At 30.1% G+C, this 21082-nt stretch overlaps 1 protein-coding gene across 1 annotated transcript in view; it reads right to left on the bottom strand.

Moving 5' to 3' along the window:
- Positions 1-4647: 4647 nt before the first annotated feature.
- Alg9 (alpha-1,2-mannosyltransferase Alg9) overlaps positions 4648-21082 on the bottom strand; it is a 50113-nt gene continuing 33678 nt past the window's right edge. Inside the window, 8 exon segments of the mRNA XM_076494351.1 lie at positions 4648-4844; positions 5465-5595; positions 9650-9779; positions 9982-10129; positions 14211-14340; positions 15966-16037; positions 19163-19176; positions 19179-19278. Coding sequence (XP_076350466.1) covers positions 4709-4844; positions 5465-5595; positions 9650-9779; positions 9982-10129; positions 14211-14340; positions 15966-16037; positions 19163-19176; positions 19179-19278 — 861 coding nt within the window. The 3' untranslated portion in view covers positions 4648-4708.

The raw sequence follows: 21082 nt of genomic DNA, 5'->3' as shown, positions 1-21082 counted from the left end.
CACATCATTGTCAGATTAAGCATGCACTAAAGATGTGTGCACTAAGTATTTAGCATTTTCAACCAGAATAGCACTATGTGACACGAGCTGGATGGCCAGGTCAGAGATCCCAAGGCTAGATCATATTATTCCTAACTTTAAACTGTTGACGATAGTAATTGCATCCCGTCAGAAGCACCTACCACCTACCCATAAATGAATATCAGGGTTAACTGTTACAGCTGTAATTCTCCCAAAGGCTGACAGAGATGAACATATTCAGTAAAAAGAAATGGTTTGATTGTTATACTTTCTGTGCTGCACAGTCAACAAAGACAGATCCCTCCAAGAACTCAGTATAAAGAGAAAAAACAAGCTGAAGATTGTAGTATATAAGACAGTTATATGGATAACAACTCTAAAAAAGTATACTAAATTGGTAAAAAATCTCACAAGGGCGTTCTCACACCATCTTTGCACAAGAAGACAATCACAGAAAAGATTACCTTATAGTTTTGGCTGTTGGGAAAAATTAAATAATTATTGTGTAATAACTGTGAAGTTATTCAATGAACTTCCCACTTAGAGATTTAGAGTTGTGCTGTAGCATGTTTGTAAATAAATTCTCCATAGAAGTGTAAAAAAAATTACACTGTAACAATTTGAAACATTTTTAAGAGTTGAATATATTGAAATTATACACACTCCATTGACAACAAATCTATGATTATTTTCTAAATGAAGGAATATGTTTAAATCTAAAACAATCAATCACTCAAGATATCTATAGTTGTTGCAATATATCTACTCTATAGTCAGGCTTTATTCTCAGCCAAATGTAAAAAACTACACTTTTCTGCACACCAGTATAAGTCGCAGAACTTCAGCACATTTTCAGTACAGTCATGGACACCATGGAAGTTGAAATCTTACAATTTAAATACATTTCTCCAGAGCAAAGTATATTTTCAAAATTAATTATTCCAATTACAAATCAAGTTCTAAGTCATATATTCAACTTTAACTGTGTGTGTGTACAAAATTCAAGTATCACATGCCATATGGTAAAAAGATAATTTCTTTAATATTTTTTAATTATGAAATTTATTATACAATTAAATTCATTTTGGTTGCTTCAGTTATTCTAAAAAAATATTCATTACATATACATTTATTTATAAAGATAATTTCTTCTAAGCAACATATACCTGAAAGAACATCAAATGAAAATATTATAAATGTTGACTGCTTCTTAACTGACATTTTCACTAATTTAAGAATGGTGTTTAATTCCTAATTAGTGTCATTAATCTAGGTTCTCAATCAACAATATATATATACTTTAATTAAAAGTATAAAATTATTTATAAGTAATACAGTATATAAACTGAGTTATTTTATACTACCAAAGTGTTATGCTTTGCAGCCCAGTCCAAGTAGCAACAACAGTAAGTGTTAGATATAAAAACATAACATGGATCAATATACTTAGTGTTATGACTTAATATTCATAAATATTATTTGTATTGTACAAAAGAAAATAGTTTAAATCATTTGCAGGCATTAACAAGTTGCACAATGAAAACAGCATCAATTACTAACCTATTCCAAATGTCGCACACTACACATAACATTGCTTTGAAAAATACAAATCTGTTCAAGAGTTTTCAAAAATTTGTCCAATACAGTTTTGTCTGGATTAGTATTTTTGCAAAATTATAAGGTGGGTTAAGCACAAATTACTCTTCCACCTCTGATATTGACATATTCTAAAGAATAAGAGATCCATTGTTTAGAGAGAAATAAGATTCTACTTATTTTTGTAAACACTATTGTGGTTTCCTTCAGTTTTTTTTTTTTTTAAATCCAGCATGGTTGATATAAAGTTTGAAATGACACAAGGAAAGCTGGTACTGGATGTACTTTGTAAAGAATTTTGTAAGAAGTTCCAAATTTTTTGAGTGCAGAATGTTTTTCTGTGGACCTGTTGATATGGTTTTAAGCAGGGACTGCAGGTGAAAAGAATGGTGTTTCAAATTGTCTTAAAGATACCTTTTCAGTAAACCAATGTGCTGTTTTCACAGATGTTTGTATATTCTTATTTATGGGTGTTATGTTTATAATTTTTTCCCCCTAGAAGGTAATTAACATCTTTAGTTCAGCCATTGATAAACGCTATTTTGACTTCAAATTCCAAACTATTACATCCCATTGTGACTAAACTTTCGCTTGTTTTCGTATGTTTATTTAAATATTTTACTGAGTACTAATATAGTTTTATTTACTATATTTCATGAGTTATTGTCAATTTTCATTTGATGGCCATTAATTGAAAATTGCTTGGGCTTAATAAAAAGACCAACAAAGAGACAAACAGCTTTTAAAATATGAGAGTTAGATATTTTATTTGGTAAGAAATTACCCCATTTGTCTTTAGGACTTCTTTTTTTTCTGTTTTAAACCAGATTTTCAATACAGAAGCTTACAAAATGTCTTTAGCAGTAAACCTTTTGTTCATGGGCAGAATCAACATTTTAAATAAGTAAACCAAATCAATAAAACCATCGCAGCAAAAGGATAAGAACTGTGCAATACGCTATATATTTTCTAATTTTTTTATTTGGTTTGTAATATGTTTTAATCATTCTTTGAAAATGTGTTTTAAATATTGAGCAAAAACTTAAATGCTGAGATCACTTGAATGAATCTGGTTTCAAATATTTCATGCAAACCTACAAAAAGGGTTAGATGAGCATTGCTGTCCATAATTTTGAACTAGAAGACTAAAGAATGGCAACTTTGTCAACTCTTTTGATGATCCTTTAATGCACCTGCCAACTTAAAGTGTAGGGCATATCTTTTTTTTTGACAAACCATGAATCATCATATTCATAATCTGGTCATGGTAGCCATTATGCTATTCTTGGACAATCAAACTGGTTGATAACCAGAATAACTTACATGGAAACTGTATTCATTAAGATCTTACAATAATATGAATGGAAAACTATTCTACACTTAAACAACATATGTTCTAATGCACTCTTGTCTGATTGTCTCTGTAATATTTTCATGTCATTTTATGCAGGTCTGTAAGTTGTAACCAAGTCATAGCAAGAGAAGAATAAACCTATTTAGTCATCAGTTTAGAATTTTCATAGAGGTGACTAAATAGGTTTAGTTATCACTATGAAAATTTTAAACTGTCCATGCAGCTATGATTTTCAAACAAATGTATACAGATGTTGTTTAATATACACAAAATGTTATTGCAAAACAAAACTATACCAGATGCAGGTAGTTCAGGAACTTCATGTTTTTTTATTATTTTTGACGTTTCCCTTGAAGTCAAGAATAAGAATAGCCTATAAACATTTTAACATATTTTATGAAGAAAATTGAGCCAAATATTTATTTGTATTGGGATGTCATTAAGATGATTCAGGAATCTGAGGTAATTAATTATAATTCAAAATAAAAAATGCTTTATGAATTGCAGCTACTAGGAGGTTACTGATACATATAAGTCTTGGAATGCAATTTTTAGTTTTCATAAGATCCACTGAAGCTACACTAGTAGTAACAAGGGCTGTTGAGTTAGAATACTAAAATTCATTTGTATGTTCATCTACTGCTGTTTTGTCTTATCTATGTGCAAAGTCATATGCTAACAAATTAAAACTGTCACTTAGTTTCATTAGCCTTTAACACCTCTGCTTTTTTAGAAGCAGTACACGGCAGAAGAGTTATACTTTGTTTTTAATCTTTTCACCAGTTTTTTGTTTTGTTAGAAATGTCACAAACAATTAGATATAGTTTCAAATACTCCTAAAATATTTAGCAAATGAAGCTTCAAAAAATATAATTTTAAGGCATTTTTTTTACTATTTAATGAAGAATGTGAAAATGAAAAATTGGTAGGCCAAACATGAATGTTATAATTGTAGTTAATATGAAGTAATAATTACAGAATTGTGAGAGACTTCTTGGTCCTTTTATAAACAGTTATTTATTGCAAAGACAGCATTCTCAAAATTAGGAACAATCATAACAACACTAATTTGCTGAGTAATTGACCTTACATTTCAAGAGATGATCTCCATTTATAACAATAAAAATTTGTCATTTCAGATATTAAACAATATAATTTTTGTCCTCACCTATCACAGTTGTACATTTCAAATGTAATTTAACTTTAATTTTGAAATGTCTAAGATTTGGAAGATTTACATTTGGTACAAAGGTATTCTGTAATTTAGCACTGGGAATAGAGCTAGTTCATGAGGTATAACATTAAGGTTTATTGAAGGAAATAAGCAACTCTTGAATGCTACAGCAGAGGAGATTTTTTTCTATTTGACAAGTTTTATTAGTAGTGAGTTATGGCATTTTGTTGCATAAAGAACAAAAGCTAATTGTGCTAGCTACTTCTAATTTTGAAGTCAAAGGCAGAAGAGAAGGCAAAAAGTCAACAACACTCACCTCCAGCTATTGAGCTGCTGTAATCAAACAATGATTTGACTGTCAACTCTTATAATGCATCCATGACTACAAAATGTGGAATGAGTTTGATAGAGATGGAGATGCAAAGAGATCAGTCCAGCACACTAACCACTACACTACCCTTGGTTCAACAGATCATGAAATATATTATTCAAAAGAAACACAGACCATACAATAATATCTTTTTATTAAAAGTTGGGTTGTTTACATTTTACAAATAAAATATTCAACCTCGCCGTCCAAACTTCTTTGGTTCTCTTTTCTTAATTTCTTCTTTTCTTTTCAGGAGATTGTAACTGACATAATTACATTTTGCTTCTGTCATAAATGGAATGTAGAAGGACCGGAATAGGCGTGGTGACCTGATAGTGTAACAGATAAAAATTTCTCTTGACACGTAAATTAAGTATCAAAAATACAACTTTCTCCACAAATTTACTTTACATATTAAATTTAGATGTATTCAAAAGAACATTTTAATTGTCTATTATAGTTACTGAAATATATAAATTTAAGTAAATTATGGAAACATTTTATAAATCTAAAGTATATATTAAAGTAACAATATCTGTAAAAATGTTTGTACTATAGAGAAATAAAATGTGTAAACAAGTTTGTACAATAATAATATGTACATAAAAGTTCAAATATCCCATGGTTTTTCTCATTAACCGACTTCCAGGGTAATTGATTTGTTTCTTTTTATACAAATTTTAATGAAACACTTTTTATATACACTTTTACACTATTTTCAGTTAAAACCCATTTTAAGAAAATTCTTCTGCATTCTAGAGGAACTGACACGTTTTACATTCAAAGAAAATTCAACGCTACTTGCAATGTTTCAGTAAAACATTACAGAATGCTATATAAACACTGATTAAAATATACTTTAAATAAAACACCATTTTTCACATATTTAGATTTTAACAAAATTAAATTGTCATTATACACCCAACTGTTAAATGAAACATTCACTTACTGTGATGAATCTAGAAAAGGAGTGGTAGATACAATCTCCCATACTTCATATAGCTGGGAGTAACGTGGTTCTCTCTCTGTCTCTTCAGAAAAGTCAGAATCTATGAGGTAGCTGCAGTGTTGTATATTGATCTGAACAAAAACAACCATTCAAATTACCCTTGAAAACTAGAGACATGCAAGTTCCCTGGAGAAGATGGACTGTGCACTTGTCAGAATCACCTTGAACAATAACTTCTAATCATAGTCTTATGTTTATTATACTCTTTATAAATTAAAGTTTCAAATTATTTAACTTTCATGTCATTAACATCAAAGTTTGAATTTAATTAATTTTAATTAATAAAAAATGGTTTACAATAATTAAGAAATTTAGAAAGATTAAGTATTTATCATGAAACTTAAAATGCAGAATTTCACTAATGCTTCTATCACTAAGTCTGTTGAATTAAATTTTGTGAATTAGTAAAGGTACATAATTTTGTAATTTATGTATACATATGTTTATATGTATATATACACACAGCATTATGTTAAAGTTTTACTAATAACATCCCACTACATTAAACCTAATGCTTTTAAGTTCCCAATATTAATAAGTACAAACTAAATAATGAAGAAACTATTTTATCTAAGTACTAGCAATAGCAACTGTAATTGATTAGAACAGTTGCCAAGTGACTCCAGTTGTTAACTTGTTACCTACATAGGCCTAAAAAAGTGGTTTTGATCAATTTTCTTCAGGAAAATAAATAAATAACATGTAGTAACACAACATTATACAGCAGCATTATATTTGCTGTTCCTTTATTCTACTGAAGATGTTAATTATTCAAAAGCAATCAAATCTTGAGTATTTTTCTGATATTCATTGCACCTTTCATGCATGATCGTAACTATTTTACCAGGTTTAGATCAATCATATACAGTTCAATATAAAACTCATTTTTTGATTGAACATCAGTGTATTTATTCTAAAAACTGTTATGCTTTTAGTTTTGTCGTTTGGCACTTTTTTTGGCACAAAGAAATTAGGTTGTCTGTGCCAAACAACCAATAAAAATTTCAAAAGTAAAAGACTATCAAATGTAAAATAATACCAAGTTAAAAACTAAAGAAAGACCAAAAATCAAGCAGAAATAAACTTAAATATAACAAAGATCTACAGCTAAAAGTCGGATGGTGTCACCATCACCAAGGACACCATCCAATGCCAGAGATAAACTCTTAGAAAACATATCTAAAATGATGCTGCCACACAGTCATAATGACAACACAACAGCAAAATATGTACAATTGTGACTTTAGTGGCACAAAGACTACACATTGGTGTGCCAATACTAGATAAAAGAAAGCCATGAATTAAAAAAAACTATGGTCAATGTGTAGCCTAGCCAAAACAACTTTCTCCTTCTTGTCCTTACAGAAACAAGAAGGTCAGAGAGGAACAGTAGGTTGAATCTGACTGCCAGCCAGCACAAAGGTGAGCCGTAAATAGAGACCAGTTTTCCACATGGAGAAAGGTATGGTTGTGATGGCACCAGAGCAGATGGACTAAGCTGTGATAAGCAAGCTTGCACTGCAAGTACTTACATGGAAATGTATCCAAAAAAGCTAGCTATTCCTAGTATTCCAAGCTATACAGCAAAAGGAGGCAATGTAAATTGTATAATCAGTGTCCTGCATAGCTTCTACATGATCCATGGCAAGAGAAATGGCATACAACTTGGCAGTGAACAGAGAAACTGGATCCTGTAAGCAGCCTCAGAGCCACAACAAACCACAGCAGAGTCCAGCCAGTCATCAACTATCTTTAAAAATTAGAATAAAAGAATGATTTGAAAGATGTTCAGAAAAGAGATGACAGTACTTTTAACAGAGTATTTGCCTTCCTCAGACGACTCAAAAAAAGATCAAAGGTGGTGATGGTAAATAGCCATGGGAAGATGGGCTTATTATTCAAGACAGCAACATCATCAGACAATGTAGATAGATGCTGGTCAACTAGCAATGACAACCCCATATGAACTTATCCATCACACAACCTGTCATTCTAGTATAAAGAAAACTGCCAAAAGGTGACAGCATCAGCAGGTTTCAGGAATTTTTTCCTTTAAGGAGAGATGCATGGAATGATATAAATTGATCAAGGCATTAATATCAACCAAACTAGAATGAAAACCTCATCAAATACACTATATCAAAGTGGCCATTTTATTTAAGTGGAGAATAGATGGATGAAAAACCTTCTGCTTGCAACAACACCATTCTACTTTAGTGGAAGGAGGTCTGTTGACCTCCATGAAACCTGCTCTAGGCCAATTGAGCATATCTCCATTAGAAGAAGCAGATTCCAGTGACTCAGGGTCGTGAACAAATAATCGTTCTGCATTTTAGGGCCAAAGAGGATGGACTAAGGTATCACTGGAAACTGGGACTGAAGGAGATTGACTTGAACAGACACTAAATGCAACACTTGGGGCAGAGACAATAATAGTTATTGATTTATTTATACTTCTATCTATAGAGGGAAAAAGTGGAACATAGCACAGAAGCATATATTTAAAATGGAAAGGGAGTATACAACAACAAATGAGTCTCTAAATAAGAAGTACTGTTTAGTGTAAATAAACTATTTTTTCTACCTATTTAGGGCAAGACTGGAAATAAGAGAATTGGAACCATTACAACTGATGTTGTGAGGGTCCAGTTGATACTCACAGACATCATAGTCTTTGCCACTACAACAAGAACATATAAAAAAAAACCATGACAAAATGCTTTTGAATGTCCAAACTGTTGACACTGGATACATATGAGAAGGTTACGAATACATAGCCATACCTTACAGTTACAATAACCTGCTTTGACAGAGGCAGATGGATGAGGGAATGTAAATGTCAAAATAAGAACATTAGTTAGGAGCATAATTCCAATCATTTCAAGTGGAGATGCATCACACAGCAAAAATTCCTTGGTTGGAGAAACCAGTGAGGATTTCTGACTTAGGAATTTTTTTTAAACTCCTTCCTATGATAACTTCTTGCAAGGAGTTCAAAGTAGCATGTGGAGTAATCTCAATATGTATGTCTCCAAGGGCTTTTGACTTCATGATGAGTTTGTTATGGTGTGGTGTAGATGTTTGAACTATAATATCTCCAGAATATAATTTCTTAACCAACTTGGGAGAGCTAGCAAGCCTCTCTAATCTCTTTTGGATAAAAAGGGGAGACATTTGTCTTGAGAATTCCTCAGTCAAGGAATATAAAATTAGAAAATGAGGTATAGAAATTAATTTGGATGGTGACTGTGGAAATAATTTATTATCCTTTTACTATTTTTTTTGGAGCTGGGGATCCACAAGAAAAAAACTTCAGTGCCCATTGACCCCACCCACCATAGAATCCTACAAAAAGACACACTACAATGTCAAACAAGGACACTGTAGTAATGCCAGAGCTTTGTTAAGCACTATACTCAAACATAGCATCAGACACAATGCCAACAACACCCATAAAGAACCCCCAACATTTATACTCAATTGACCCTAGCCCAAAAGGACCAGCCAATTGCCCCTGGGGGAACTCATTTACAGCAATTCAATGCAAAAGTGGTGTGTCGCAGTGCCCCAGACACCACTCAACCACCCTGATCCTCTCCTCATGAGTCACCACATACAGTAAACACTTGGGTGGATATGAGAAGGTAAACCAAAAATACAAAACCTTCCTTGATAGGTCCCCTCACCATGTACAGGAATCCACCTTAAAGGGATTTAGTTTTGTTATAAGTGTTTAAAAACAATGAACAAATAAAAAATTAAAGCAATCAAAAATATCCTGTTTTATGTGAAATGTTCTGTGAGATATTAGAAGTTACTTAATAAGCTTAAGAAGTGTCACAGTAAGAAATTACTTAGTTTCGAATTAGCGTAATTCATTTTTCTATCAGTAAGCTGATGAAGAAACTTATTTAATTATTAAATGCACTTACATGTATTTAGATATAACATAGGTCTAGGTTAACTAGAATGTGTGTTTGAAAAGAGTGATTCACTTATAAGATACCAGTTTACTAATACTGCAGCTTACAAATGGAATTCAACAGTGCAAATGAACTGTAAAGTTAACAATATATAAGGAAAACTTTTACTTGCAGTAATTTCATGATGACTAAAAAAACTTACATATCTTGTAGGTTCCTCCATGTTTCTATCATTTGTATTTTCTGGAATGATTTTTGTGGCATTTTTTAACTGACTGTATGGCTTAGGAAGTTGTCCTTTAAACTCTGATCTTATAAACCTTAACTCCCATCTGAGAATTCAAGAAGAATAAATGTTAGAATTTTCAACCAAAACAAATACTTGTGTTTGCATAGAAATCCTTAAAATTAGCACAGAAACCAAAGTTCAGATCAGAAATTTTTATGAAGTTTTTATGCTTTGTGTGAAGTATAAGGTCTAGATGGAGAAGTAAATAATATCTTGACAGGAGGTTATACATAAAAATTACTAACCCATCAGGTAAGAAAAAGCTTGAAGGAAAGCGATACCACTCTTTTCCAACACACAAAACTGTTTGTGTGTTTGATAACTGCACACTGAGGTCAGAGTCTGCTGCAAGTCGACTTAATTCCAAGTAGGTTTCCATAGGTGCATGGTATGCTGATAAAACAAAAATAAAAATACAATTTCTCAACATAATTGCAGCAATAAAGTGACTTTTTTAACACTTATTCTATTATACTTAATTTTTAACCCCATTTTACAATAGCTTTAGTTTAAAATAATCTGAAATAAGAAAATTACAAAATACTTGGAGATTTTGCATAACTCAGTGTTTAAATGCAAAACAAAAGTATATGAAAATTAAAATTAGAACTTTCTCAATTTTGTTTTCAAGAGTCAGAAGTATAGTTCAAAAAAAGCATGAATGAACTTGAGCACCAGCATGGTAAAAGTTAACTTTTATGATAACCACAAAGTGCAAAATAGTGGTCAATTTTTTATGCTTGTGGTTTTATCCCTTATATTTTGTAAAAAAAATTGAAAATACTAAGTGTTTCTTCTACACTTGTTTAGCAATGGTCAAGGTTATCACACTATGGAGAAAAAGGTACATACAGTTTCTCATGTTGATGGAATAAAATATTTGTCCTACAGTCTTGTAAATTACTTATTTATGACTATAAAGAACAATTGACATACTTTTGGATAAGCTAATTCTTGTGAGGCTAGTTCCTATGACCAGTAGTTCACAATGTTTTAATACAAGTGTATTGTCCTTAATGTGAAATGCTAGAAGGAACAAGTAGAAAAATTAAAGTATATTTGCTTCCAAGCGTAAGCATACAGATTCAATTTTTAGCACTTCTCAGTGGTGCACTAAAGGAGTTATCTGTAATTTAAATTTTGCTTTTGGGTGGTATTACAACTGAACACACTATCAACTTTCAATAAATCATGAAATAAAGACATACTTTGTTCTCGTATGATCCTACTTTCAGATAATTGTGGTGCATGTTAAAATGCACAAGCTTACTAAAATTATGTTTATAAAGCTTATGAATGATTTACATGTGAAAAATATAAAAGCCTTCAGGATTACATAAATTTTAGTCATTAAGCTCAAGGTAAAAACAACTTAGGTTTGGTACTAAAGGAAGAGGTCACTGATAATCTTTGATTTGTATAATAAATGGTAAAATGGCTGGTTACAGCCTCACTGGTTACTTGAACGATTCAAAGACAATGGCTACTTGAGAATGAAGCAGATTGTTAGAGTTTTTTTAATCACTGATGACGAGAAAATCCACTTTAGAATGAAGAGAAAATATATTTTTTAATCACTGATGCTTGGTTTTTGTAAAATGGTTCTTTGAAACTTTTTTTATGCAGAGGAGTGAACGTTCTTCGTTGTTCGCTCCTCTGTATAAAAAAATTTTCTCAACCCAAACCAGCTGTTTTTACATATACATTAGAGTTTTTTTATTCTGTTAGTTAAGCTTCACTAGGCTGTAATGGAATTTTGCCTTTGATTGGATCAAAGAAAATACTGTAGTTTAATGCATAAAGTTTATAAAAATGATACTGGAATATTAAATTGCAGTTTTATTAGTGTATGCAATTGGACTTTTTTTCAAGTTGGTGAATGTTAGTTAACTACAACATTATTATTATTATTAACACACTTGCTATGGGCTCAGTTAAGTCAGATAGATTCATGACCCTAAACTGACCTTTATGATTTCTATAGTATAATTTCTGTGTTTTGTGTATCTTCTTAAAATTTTGCAAGCTTTCAGTAAATACTAAGATTCTTCTATAGACAAAAAATGTTGAATTTTAAATAAGGTATTTTCATAAGATATTTCTCTATAAATATATGGAGTCAAAGTGTTAACTACTCCAAGTGCAAAGTGATTTTCATGTAAAGCTTAAAATTACTTTTCTTCATCTGAAAATCCTCAAATTTGCATAATATCTGAAACCTCCTAAATAAATTCAAATTTTTTCTGTAAAACACAATATTTCATCTGTTAAAACAACTGAAAAAAACTAAATTATCCCTTTATTTTATTTTTATAATGACTTCAAATTAGAACATGATACTAAATTTGTTTATCCTAAATTGATTTAAACTTGTGATTAATATACATCTTTTTATTCTTAAATTTTATTATTTTATTCCTCTTATTTTTGTCTGTCTAAACTTCCTACCCTGTAAGTTATAAATCTGGTAGCAAATGTGTAGTGCACATTACCTTACCAAATTACAGTGCTGCACAGGCTATTTATAAGCATACATTGTGAAGAATTATTATTTTATCTTATCTGACCTACTAAGTTTAATCTTAGTTACTTTTATAATAACAAATAAAAATACACATGATAAATGAGAAATACAGTAGCTAGATGGGTCTTCTTTGTTTTTAGTTATCGACTGTCAAAAACATTAAACTCTGCTTTTTCGTACTAATGGTACTACTTCAATAAATAATGTTTCATGCAATTAAATGATTTACCAAAGAACACAAAATAATAACATGCAAAAATAGACAATGTTCTATATCTAACACAGTTTTTCTGGTTTTCTAACTAGGCTATGTGAGCTATTAAAAATTCAGTGAAGCTCATCAATATGTTTCCCATAGAAATAAAGTTTGAACTGGAAGTAAAATGGACAATTTTCTGTACAAGTTGACAGACTAAGTTGTATACAAATAATATAGTATTAAATTTCAGAGAACAATGTGTGAAAGAGTGGAAGTGAGAGAGAGCATATTAAGAGATTTTTCACTTTCTAGTTTATAGCTCTCTAGCCAAATAAGGTTGAAGGCTATAAAAATTATGCATTGCCTGAAAGATAATAACATTATAATAATTACTTCACATTAAATTTTATACTTTTTGGATAGGTTGTAAATAATTACAGAAGAGGGAATACTCAGAGAGCAAATTCTTATACCATGAAAAACTGAGAATTTGCTTTTAATATTCCTTTATACAAAATTATAATATTAATTAATATTAAACTATAATATTACTTGAATAATCAGCTATATTTTGATACCAAGTTTATTCATATGCTATTATAATAAAGTGCTTTAATTACATTTTGAAAGTAACTTAGTAAAACTTTGTGACAAACACAACTAAAAAGTCAATGACTTGTAAAAACTTAAAAATACAATCAAGTTGGACAGTGTCATCATTGCCAATGACATCGTGCAATATCAAGGATAAACCTTCAGAAGATACACATCTAAAATCGAGCTATCACTCACAGTTGTAACAACAGCATGATAGTAATACATGGGCTATTGTGACTTGAGTATCACAAAAGTTACATGTTGATGGATCAGTCCCACGTAAAAGAAAATGAGTTAAAAAATTGTGACAAAATGTAGCCTAGCCAGAACAAATTCTTCCTTCCAATCCTTATGGAAACAAGATGGCCAAAGAGCAACAGAAGATTTTATCTGAAAAAAAAATTTGTTATGAAATTACTCATTCCAAGTTGACCACCAACTGACACAAAGCTGAGCCTTGAATACAGTACCGTAGTCCAAATACTGAAAAGGCATGGCTGTGACAACACCAGTGCAGATGGACTTAGCTGCAGTGAGTATGAACTCATTCCTGTGAACATTGACATGGCAAGGTATCCAGAAAAACAGGATAGTAATGGAAGATAGAGAAAAATGAGCCAGCCATTGTTGAATATCAACAAAAACAGGGTGTGAATTAAATTAATATGAAGTGATTCCAAGGCCAGTAGAGAGCTAAGAGAGTCAGTGTAAATTATACAATCAATGTATTGTATAGCCTCTACTTGATTTAAGGCAATAAAAATGAGTTACAACTCAGAAGTGAACACAGAAGCTGTAGAGGGAATTCTGTGAGCAACCACCAAACCACAACAGAAAGGTAACTAATAACTTTGGGTCTCCAACTAATTCTTTAAGTTTACTTAATCCTACCTCTTGATGTTAAAGTAAACCAAATCCACACAATGGCCAAGATTTATTTACCTAAGTGCAAATGTAGTTAACATGTACATCAATTTAAAAATGTGTAATGATATGAAATTAACTAAAACATAAATTAACAAGCTACACTCTTGGCTAACTCATTTCTAGAAAGCCATAACACCATTTAAGTGTCATTGTTTGAAATACAAGACATTTAATAACTGTTTTACAACTTGAATGTGTATGTTCAAATTACATTGTGATGTACTCACCTCTGTAAAGACCTACTGCTCTAGAGATGGAAAGTAAAGAACATAAAACAGCAACAACCACAGCAATCCAGTTTGTCGAGTCAAGATAATGACGTATCTTCTGTACCACAAACACATGAAAGAATAGTTTCTGGAGAAAGAAATAGTATTTAAGAACTATAAAAGTTACAAGACAGGAAATACAAGTTCATGAAAAATAGTCCAGATCACTTTTGCTCATATGGAAAAGATGACTTATGATGATCTGGTCTTTGCCTATAAAAACTCATTTTCTTTGTTATTTTCAAACAATTTCTTTCAGGACTGCAAGAGAAGTAGACTTAAACAAAATTCACTATTCAATCTTTCATCTAGTGGTAATGAAAGAAGAAGGTTATTTTTTCACTTTCATACATATTTTTGTTTCAAGGGAATTTTATTCAGTGTAGACAAGATAGAGTTTTGGCTTTAACTGACTGCTGATGTGTGTTTCTAGACTGGAATAGTGTTTCAGCTTCAAAAGTTAAGACTTGCTCAAAACATTTAGAAGATCTCAGTATCAAATTCAAAAATGTTACTTCAGTCTAGAAACAGGTAGTAGTAGACCATTAACTTTATAAAAATGAAGCTCGTCAATTTGACCAGCCTTAGAATTGCCAAACTATACAAATTATAACTATGAATTTAAACAAAAATAGCACATAATTAGTGCCATGTATTATACTACATTTGAGTTAGTAAAATTTCAGACCTTTCATTCTATCAATGTTTGGTTAAGCTAAGCTGATAAATATACAATTTTTTTACACTGCAGTTACTTTTGTTAAATATATAACCATAAAATACACATACTAAATGAGGATTTGGAGTTCTCACTTTATATTTGAGCAGTTTACACTGTGATAAAAATTTTAAATTTTCTTTCTTAAGCCTTATTAAATCTCTCAAATTTTAGTGTCCAAAAAAAAAAAACCATTTCAAGAAGTTTTCAAACTGGCATTTGAAAACACAAAATTTTCTAGTGACTAGAAATAATTTCTCAATACTGCTATAATCTATTTGGTTTCCTATGTAAGTTACAAAAAATTCAGTTATTGTTTAGAGCAGCAGTATCTGACTAAAACAAATCAAGTAATTCTTATCAACCAATGGCTTATAACAAAAAACTGAACACAAGATTGTAAATTTTACCAATAGAAGAACCTATTATTTTTGACTAGTTATAAACTAGCCATATAAAGGTGATTAACAAATAATTTCCAAATTCAAAAAGAGGGGAGCATTTCTATTGTGATAGCTTTGACAAATTTAGCAAGATCTCAAGGTTCAAATTTTAAAAGCAATTAAAACTAACATAATACAAAAATTATAAACTGAATTTACTATATTTTCACACCAAATTTAAAATATACATCAATAATAAAGTTAATCAAGTTTTTAATTTAAAAGGTCATAATATGTGCACTTTAACCCAATTGTGCAGAAAGAGTTAAACCTAAAACTCTTTAATATGTGGTTTTGTTTTTTTATTTTCTGAAAAAGCATATGCAAGGCACTTTGAATTTCTTTTAAGAAAGAAAATAGTTTTAAAAAATTAGTTATATTTGAGCTGTAAATTAAAACACTTGTTAGGTCTATAAATTGTATAACATAATCAAGTTAAGATGGTAAAATTCCTGAGTTTATACTTCATTAGATATAGCCTTTAAAGATTTTAAATTAGTTGAATATAAATTGCTACCATTTCTTAAGATTCATTTACAAAGTATAAATTACCTGAACTCCATCAACTGTTACTGCTGCAGCCAAACAAAAAAGGGGATAGACAGGAAATAAGAACCGTTCTTCCTGTGACATAAATCAGTTTGTACACTAAGTTTCTTGTTTATCAATTAATAAGTTCTCCAATATATCACTTCCTTACATGACACAAAAATTTGTTTTAAATATTTAAACTATTTACACAATACTGATCAAATATAAACATACTCAAAACATATAAATGCCTAAACAAAGTAACCTAGATGACTTACAAATTATAGATATGGTTAATTACATTGTAACCTTCAATATAACACAAAAGATGTTATGTCTATAAAGTGAACATATTAATAAGGCACCAAATGTTTCATAAGCAAGAAATAATTATATTTTCAAACAGATCTTTCTCAAAGCAGAGATACACTGTATTAGTTGCAAAAAGGAAACTAGATCACATCTACTCATAACTGTCATTATGATAGAAACCTCTAACTAACAATAAACCTACAACAACCAAAAGTTAGACTGGAGAGACTAACAGATATATTTTACTGTCTAAGACTTTAGGTTCAATTTCTGGACTGTTCTCACTTCAATATATTATTACTAGCATAAGCCATTTCTATTGTAGTGTACAAGACCATTTTTGGGTCAGTCATTACAGTATGGATGTATTGATTACAAGTTATTTACACATAAGAATGCTCAAAATTAAAACTGTATTTTGATTTCTCTCTCACAGAATATACCTATAAACAGCAACTAAGTCTCTACAACATGAATAGTTCTTTAACTTTTTAATTGCTGCTGGTAACATTTTTACATACTTTTAGTGAAATAAGTAGCTTCAATTTAAGATACTAAAGTATTATAGCAAGGATATTAATAGTGCATATAATGATATAAATTAATATAAACCAAGTACATTTTTTGCTGTATCATGTGATACAAAATCATATGAAAAACATGTAGGTGTATTTTCAGTGAACTTGTACAACAGCCTATATCTGAAATTTTCTTTAAATGTCAGTAGTTCACAAGAAATGATTTTGAAAACATTTAGTTGATTTGGTTGATTTAGTGTTTTATGGCAAAGGCAGCTAGGCTATCTATGCTGAAAACATTTAGTAGTCTTCACAAATTCAAATACAAAAATAACATTTATGGTAACTTCCATCAACATATTATTGTACTGAAGAGTCTCTATTTGGTATAGGAACAGAGATGATAATTATCTTTATTAAACTGAACACAAAACATAAGATGTAATTTTTGTTTCTTACCATAACTAAGATAATATTTAAGTGACACTGTCTGAGATATGAAAAGTTTTTCACTTTTATTGTATTAATTACTTTTGAAAAAGGTTTGGTGATCAGATATAAATCTTTGTTATAGTTAGTAGGCTATGTGATCATCTAAATGCATTGGGAAATATATATCCAAGCTGCAGTAAACAGGTTGAAATTTTGAGTTTGAACATTTAATTAATTGTGTTTACACCCAAATCCAAGATGAGTTCTGTCAGATAAAAAGGCAGTTTTAAAACTTTGACAATTTGATAAAATATCATTAACTACAAGCATGACTAATGTGTAAAATGCCATACTTTTTTCTGGATTAAATTACAAATTCAAATCAATAGTAATCTTCAACTTGTGGACTGAAGGTAAACCTATAGGAATCCCCTCCATTTGCTGAAAGATGTGTTGAGCAAATTGCAAAAATCTGTTCCAAAGTAAAAATATATTTACAGCATGAAAAAATTGTGTGTAAAACAGATACTTTTCATGACTACAATTTCCATATTACTAATACAAAGCACTAGCTTACCAGAATTCTTAAAATACATAGAAATTATTTAAGCCTTTTCCTAATTTTATCAATATGAAGATTAGTACAAAGATTATTGAATCTCCGGTTTAATTATTTTTGCCAAAATATCTAACTTTCAGTATTCAATGGAATTGCCAATGATATTAAATGGATTAATCCCAGTTCTTTCTCTGATGTGATTACAGTATTAGTTTAAACTCTTTTTAATGTATTTCAAAACTTTACATATTATACTTAAGAAACCATTAGTAATAGTTTTTCTTTAAAGCTATCAACCAATCTGTATTTATTTGGTTATTTTTGTAATTTAGGAATTTAAAAAAAAAAAATTGTATGGTATTCTCTTTATACACATATTCCATCCTGTCTAAATATTTTAATGTTTTATAATCTGTTTTGGATGGTACTTTATATTACATATTACTGTTTTTACACATTAAAGATTGTGGAATGACCAACATTGAGGCATATTTACAAGCGCATTTTGTAACTTAATTACCACTGCTTTGTTTGAAGTTAACCACAAAGCTATACAAAAGGCTATATGTACTGTGTCCACCATGGGTATCAAAATTCTTTTACTACCTTTGTAAGACTGCAGACATACTGCTTACTAATGGGGAGCAGTACCACTGGTGTCACTAGGTGTCATCATTTTATGATCTGAAATGTCAAATCCACACCACAGAAAGAACAATATCCCCCCTCCTACATACACAAACATTTACTGTTTCTTCTAGCAGGAACCTTGTAGAAACATACTTTGTTATTTGAAGGTTTTTAACATTTGTAGATTTAATAAAGCTGTAATATAATTTGTTTTACAAATGTAAACAAAGCTGTTGGTAGCTGTAGTGGTATGTATAACGTATTACATATTATGCAAAAAACTAAATGTTAGTAAAACATTTGGGACTTCCACTTCACTTTTACTTCCCTAAAATTAAGAGCTACAAATTATCATTAACTACAGTATCAAGGTTACTGGTAAGAACATGGTTAATAAAAGACATTGACTCACACTTACAGTGGGACAATATGTTCTAACATGTTGCTTCTTAAATACAGCAGTAAAATAGTCTTTATGGCATTACTAGTTCCAGTCACATATAGAAAACAATATAAAGATAAGCATATACAAAACTTTGGATAAATAACATTCTGAGCACCTCTAGAAGATGCAAAGAAATATTAAAAAGGAATACATAATAGTATTAAGAAATTATCTCTAAGTTGAAATTATCTTTAGAATCAGTTATAAATTACGAAAATGTATAAAAATTATCAAATCTTCACGATGATTATAAATTAGTGGTATCTCCTTTTTTTTTTTTTATACACATCTAAACATTTAGAAATTATAACTGTGATGATACCTTATGCGGACGGTAAAGAAAACAATGATCCACAGGTACATAGGAAGTAAGCACAACCACAATGATGGCTGTAAATGATGATCTCTTGGAATATTGAGAACAAACCTAAGCAATGCCTGAAAATAAAATCAGCTTTAAAACAGTTTCAATCACCAAAAGAATTTCAATCTAAACACCAGTATGACAATTATCTGTATAATTTATAGAATTGTTTTTGATTTAATAAACATATTCTCATCAATGAAATTACATTGGATAAGATTAAAGATAACTGGAAATTATGTTATTTTAGTTATGACAAATCTATACAAGTCATAGCATAATGTCAAAAAATAAAATTTTACCAACACCAAAAATATGATCCATCACATGATCCAAAATGCAAGTCATTTCTCATTCAGTCTTCATCCATTTGATAAGTGTAGCTGTATATCTTTACATTTCATATCATTTCATTTTATTATGAAAGTTGATGTTGCATACTTAAAATCAGAATGCCAGTGAGGTCCTCAAGTGTCCTTGACCACTATTCTGAAAGAGTTGTTTCTAAGTCATCTTTAGTTACTTGATATAATGTGACACTTCTCCTCAAAACACAACACACATATATGATGAAAGTAACGATGAAGCATATAGACCACCCATCAGTTATTCTTCATTTTTCAAGAAATGTGTTGATCAGTTTTGTATGGTAGATGAGAGTTACCATCCATCAGGCTGGAGTCAGGTTTTAATAATTTATAAGTAATTAGTACAGCTGGATACACTGACTCAGAAAATTTTCAAAAACCCTCCACTAGGTTTAGTTAAAGCTGAAAATTTATATTAATCCTAAATCATACTTTAGTTCTAGGGCAAAAAATAGTTGTTCTATATGTATTCTCTAAATAGCAAAATTATATTAAGAAACACCCTTAACTATAAATTTTAGTAATTTTTAACTAAAGCTAATACAAACTAATTAATTCACTTTAATACCAATATATTCACAGATGAAACCACTTATTGAAACATACTAAAATGTTTCAAGTTAGGGATAAACTGAATGTAAAAAACACAATAGTTCAATATGCTGATTACCCTATAAGGTACAGAAAATGTATCTGGGCATTATTTGGTGAAATAATAGTCAGAATTAACAAAGCTTACATTTCAAAAGTGTACCAGTCTACATTTATTCAGTTACTAATCTTTATATTATACGCATACAGAGTATATAGAAAATATAATAAAGGCTAAGTCACATATTCCTTAAGTATTTAATTTGACAAATAAGTTTGTTTTTAGAACAAATATACAAAGGAATATCTGCTGTGTTCACTGTATAGGAATCAAACTCTGAATTTTAGCATTATAAATATAAAGACTTACTGTTGTTCCAACAAAGGACAACAGATATAAGACTAATCAATGCCAGTTGAATTTATTAAATCTGTCTGAACTTAATATTACAGAGAACTATTTTTCTTGCTTCTCAGAAAAACCAAAAGTATAATACTCATTATATTATTAAAGCTTCAAGATTAATTCTAGTATAAAAGTTTAAAGAAAAATACAAGAGACTGAAGCTTCTTTGTTTCACCAGTTTGGTTAATTAACACAACCTCTGTAACTTTCCTTTAAAAGAAGTTACAACCATATATATAAAACCCAAATTAATGTAACAGTCATAGACAAATTTTTAATAGAAATTTCTTCTGCACTATTTTACCTAAAATAAAACTAAACAGAATTAATGTACACACACACACACACACACACAACATTCATGGATACAAATTATGCTGTGTAAACTGTGAAAAAAATATTAATCATTCGGTGGACATGTTGAAAAGTAATGAAAGAAGTATGTATAGCATCATCAATGTTCTGCAAGTTAAGGAAGAACAAGAGATATTGAAACATTATCTCTTACGTATA

Source organism: Tachypleus tridentatus, chromosome 1, assembly GCF_004210375.1.
Source record: "Tachypleus tridentatus isolate NWPU-2018 chromosome 1, ASM421037v1, whole genome shotgun sequence".
Classification (NCBI taxonomy): domain Eukaryota; kingdom Metazoa; phylum Arthropoda; class Merostomata; order Xiphosura; family Limulidae; genus Tachypleus; species Tachypleus tridentatus.
Note: the sequence above shows the minus strand (reverse complement) of the source record. Positions and strands in the feature narration are given on the sequence as shown.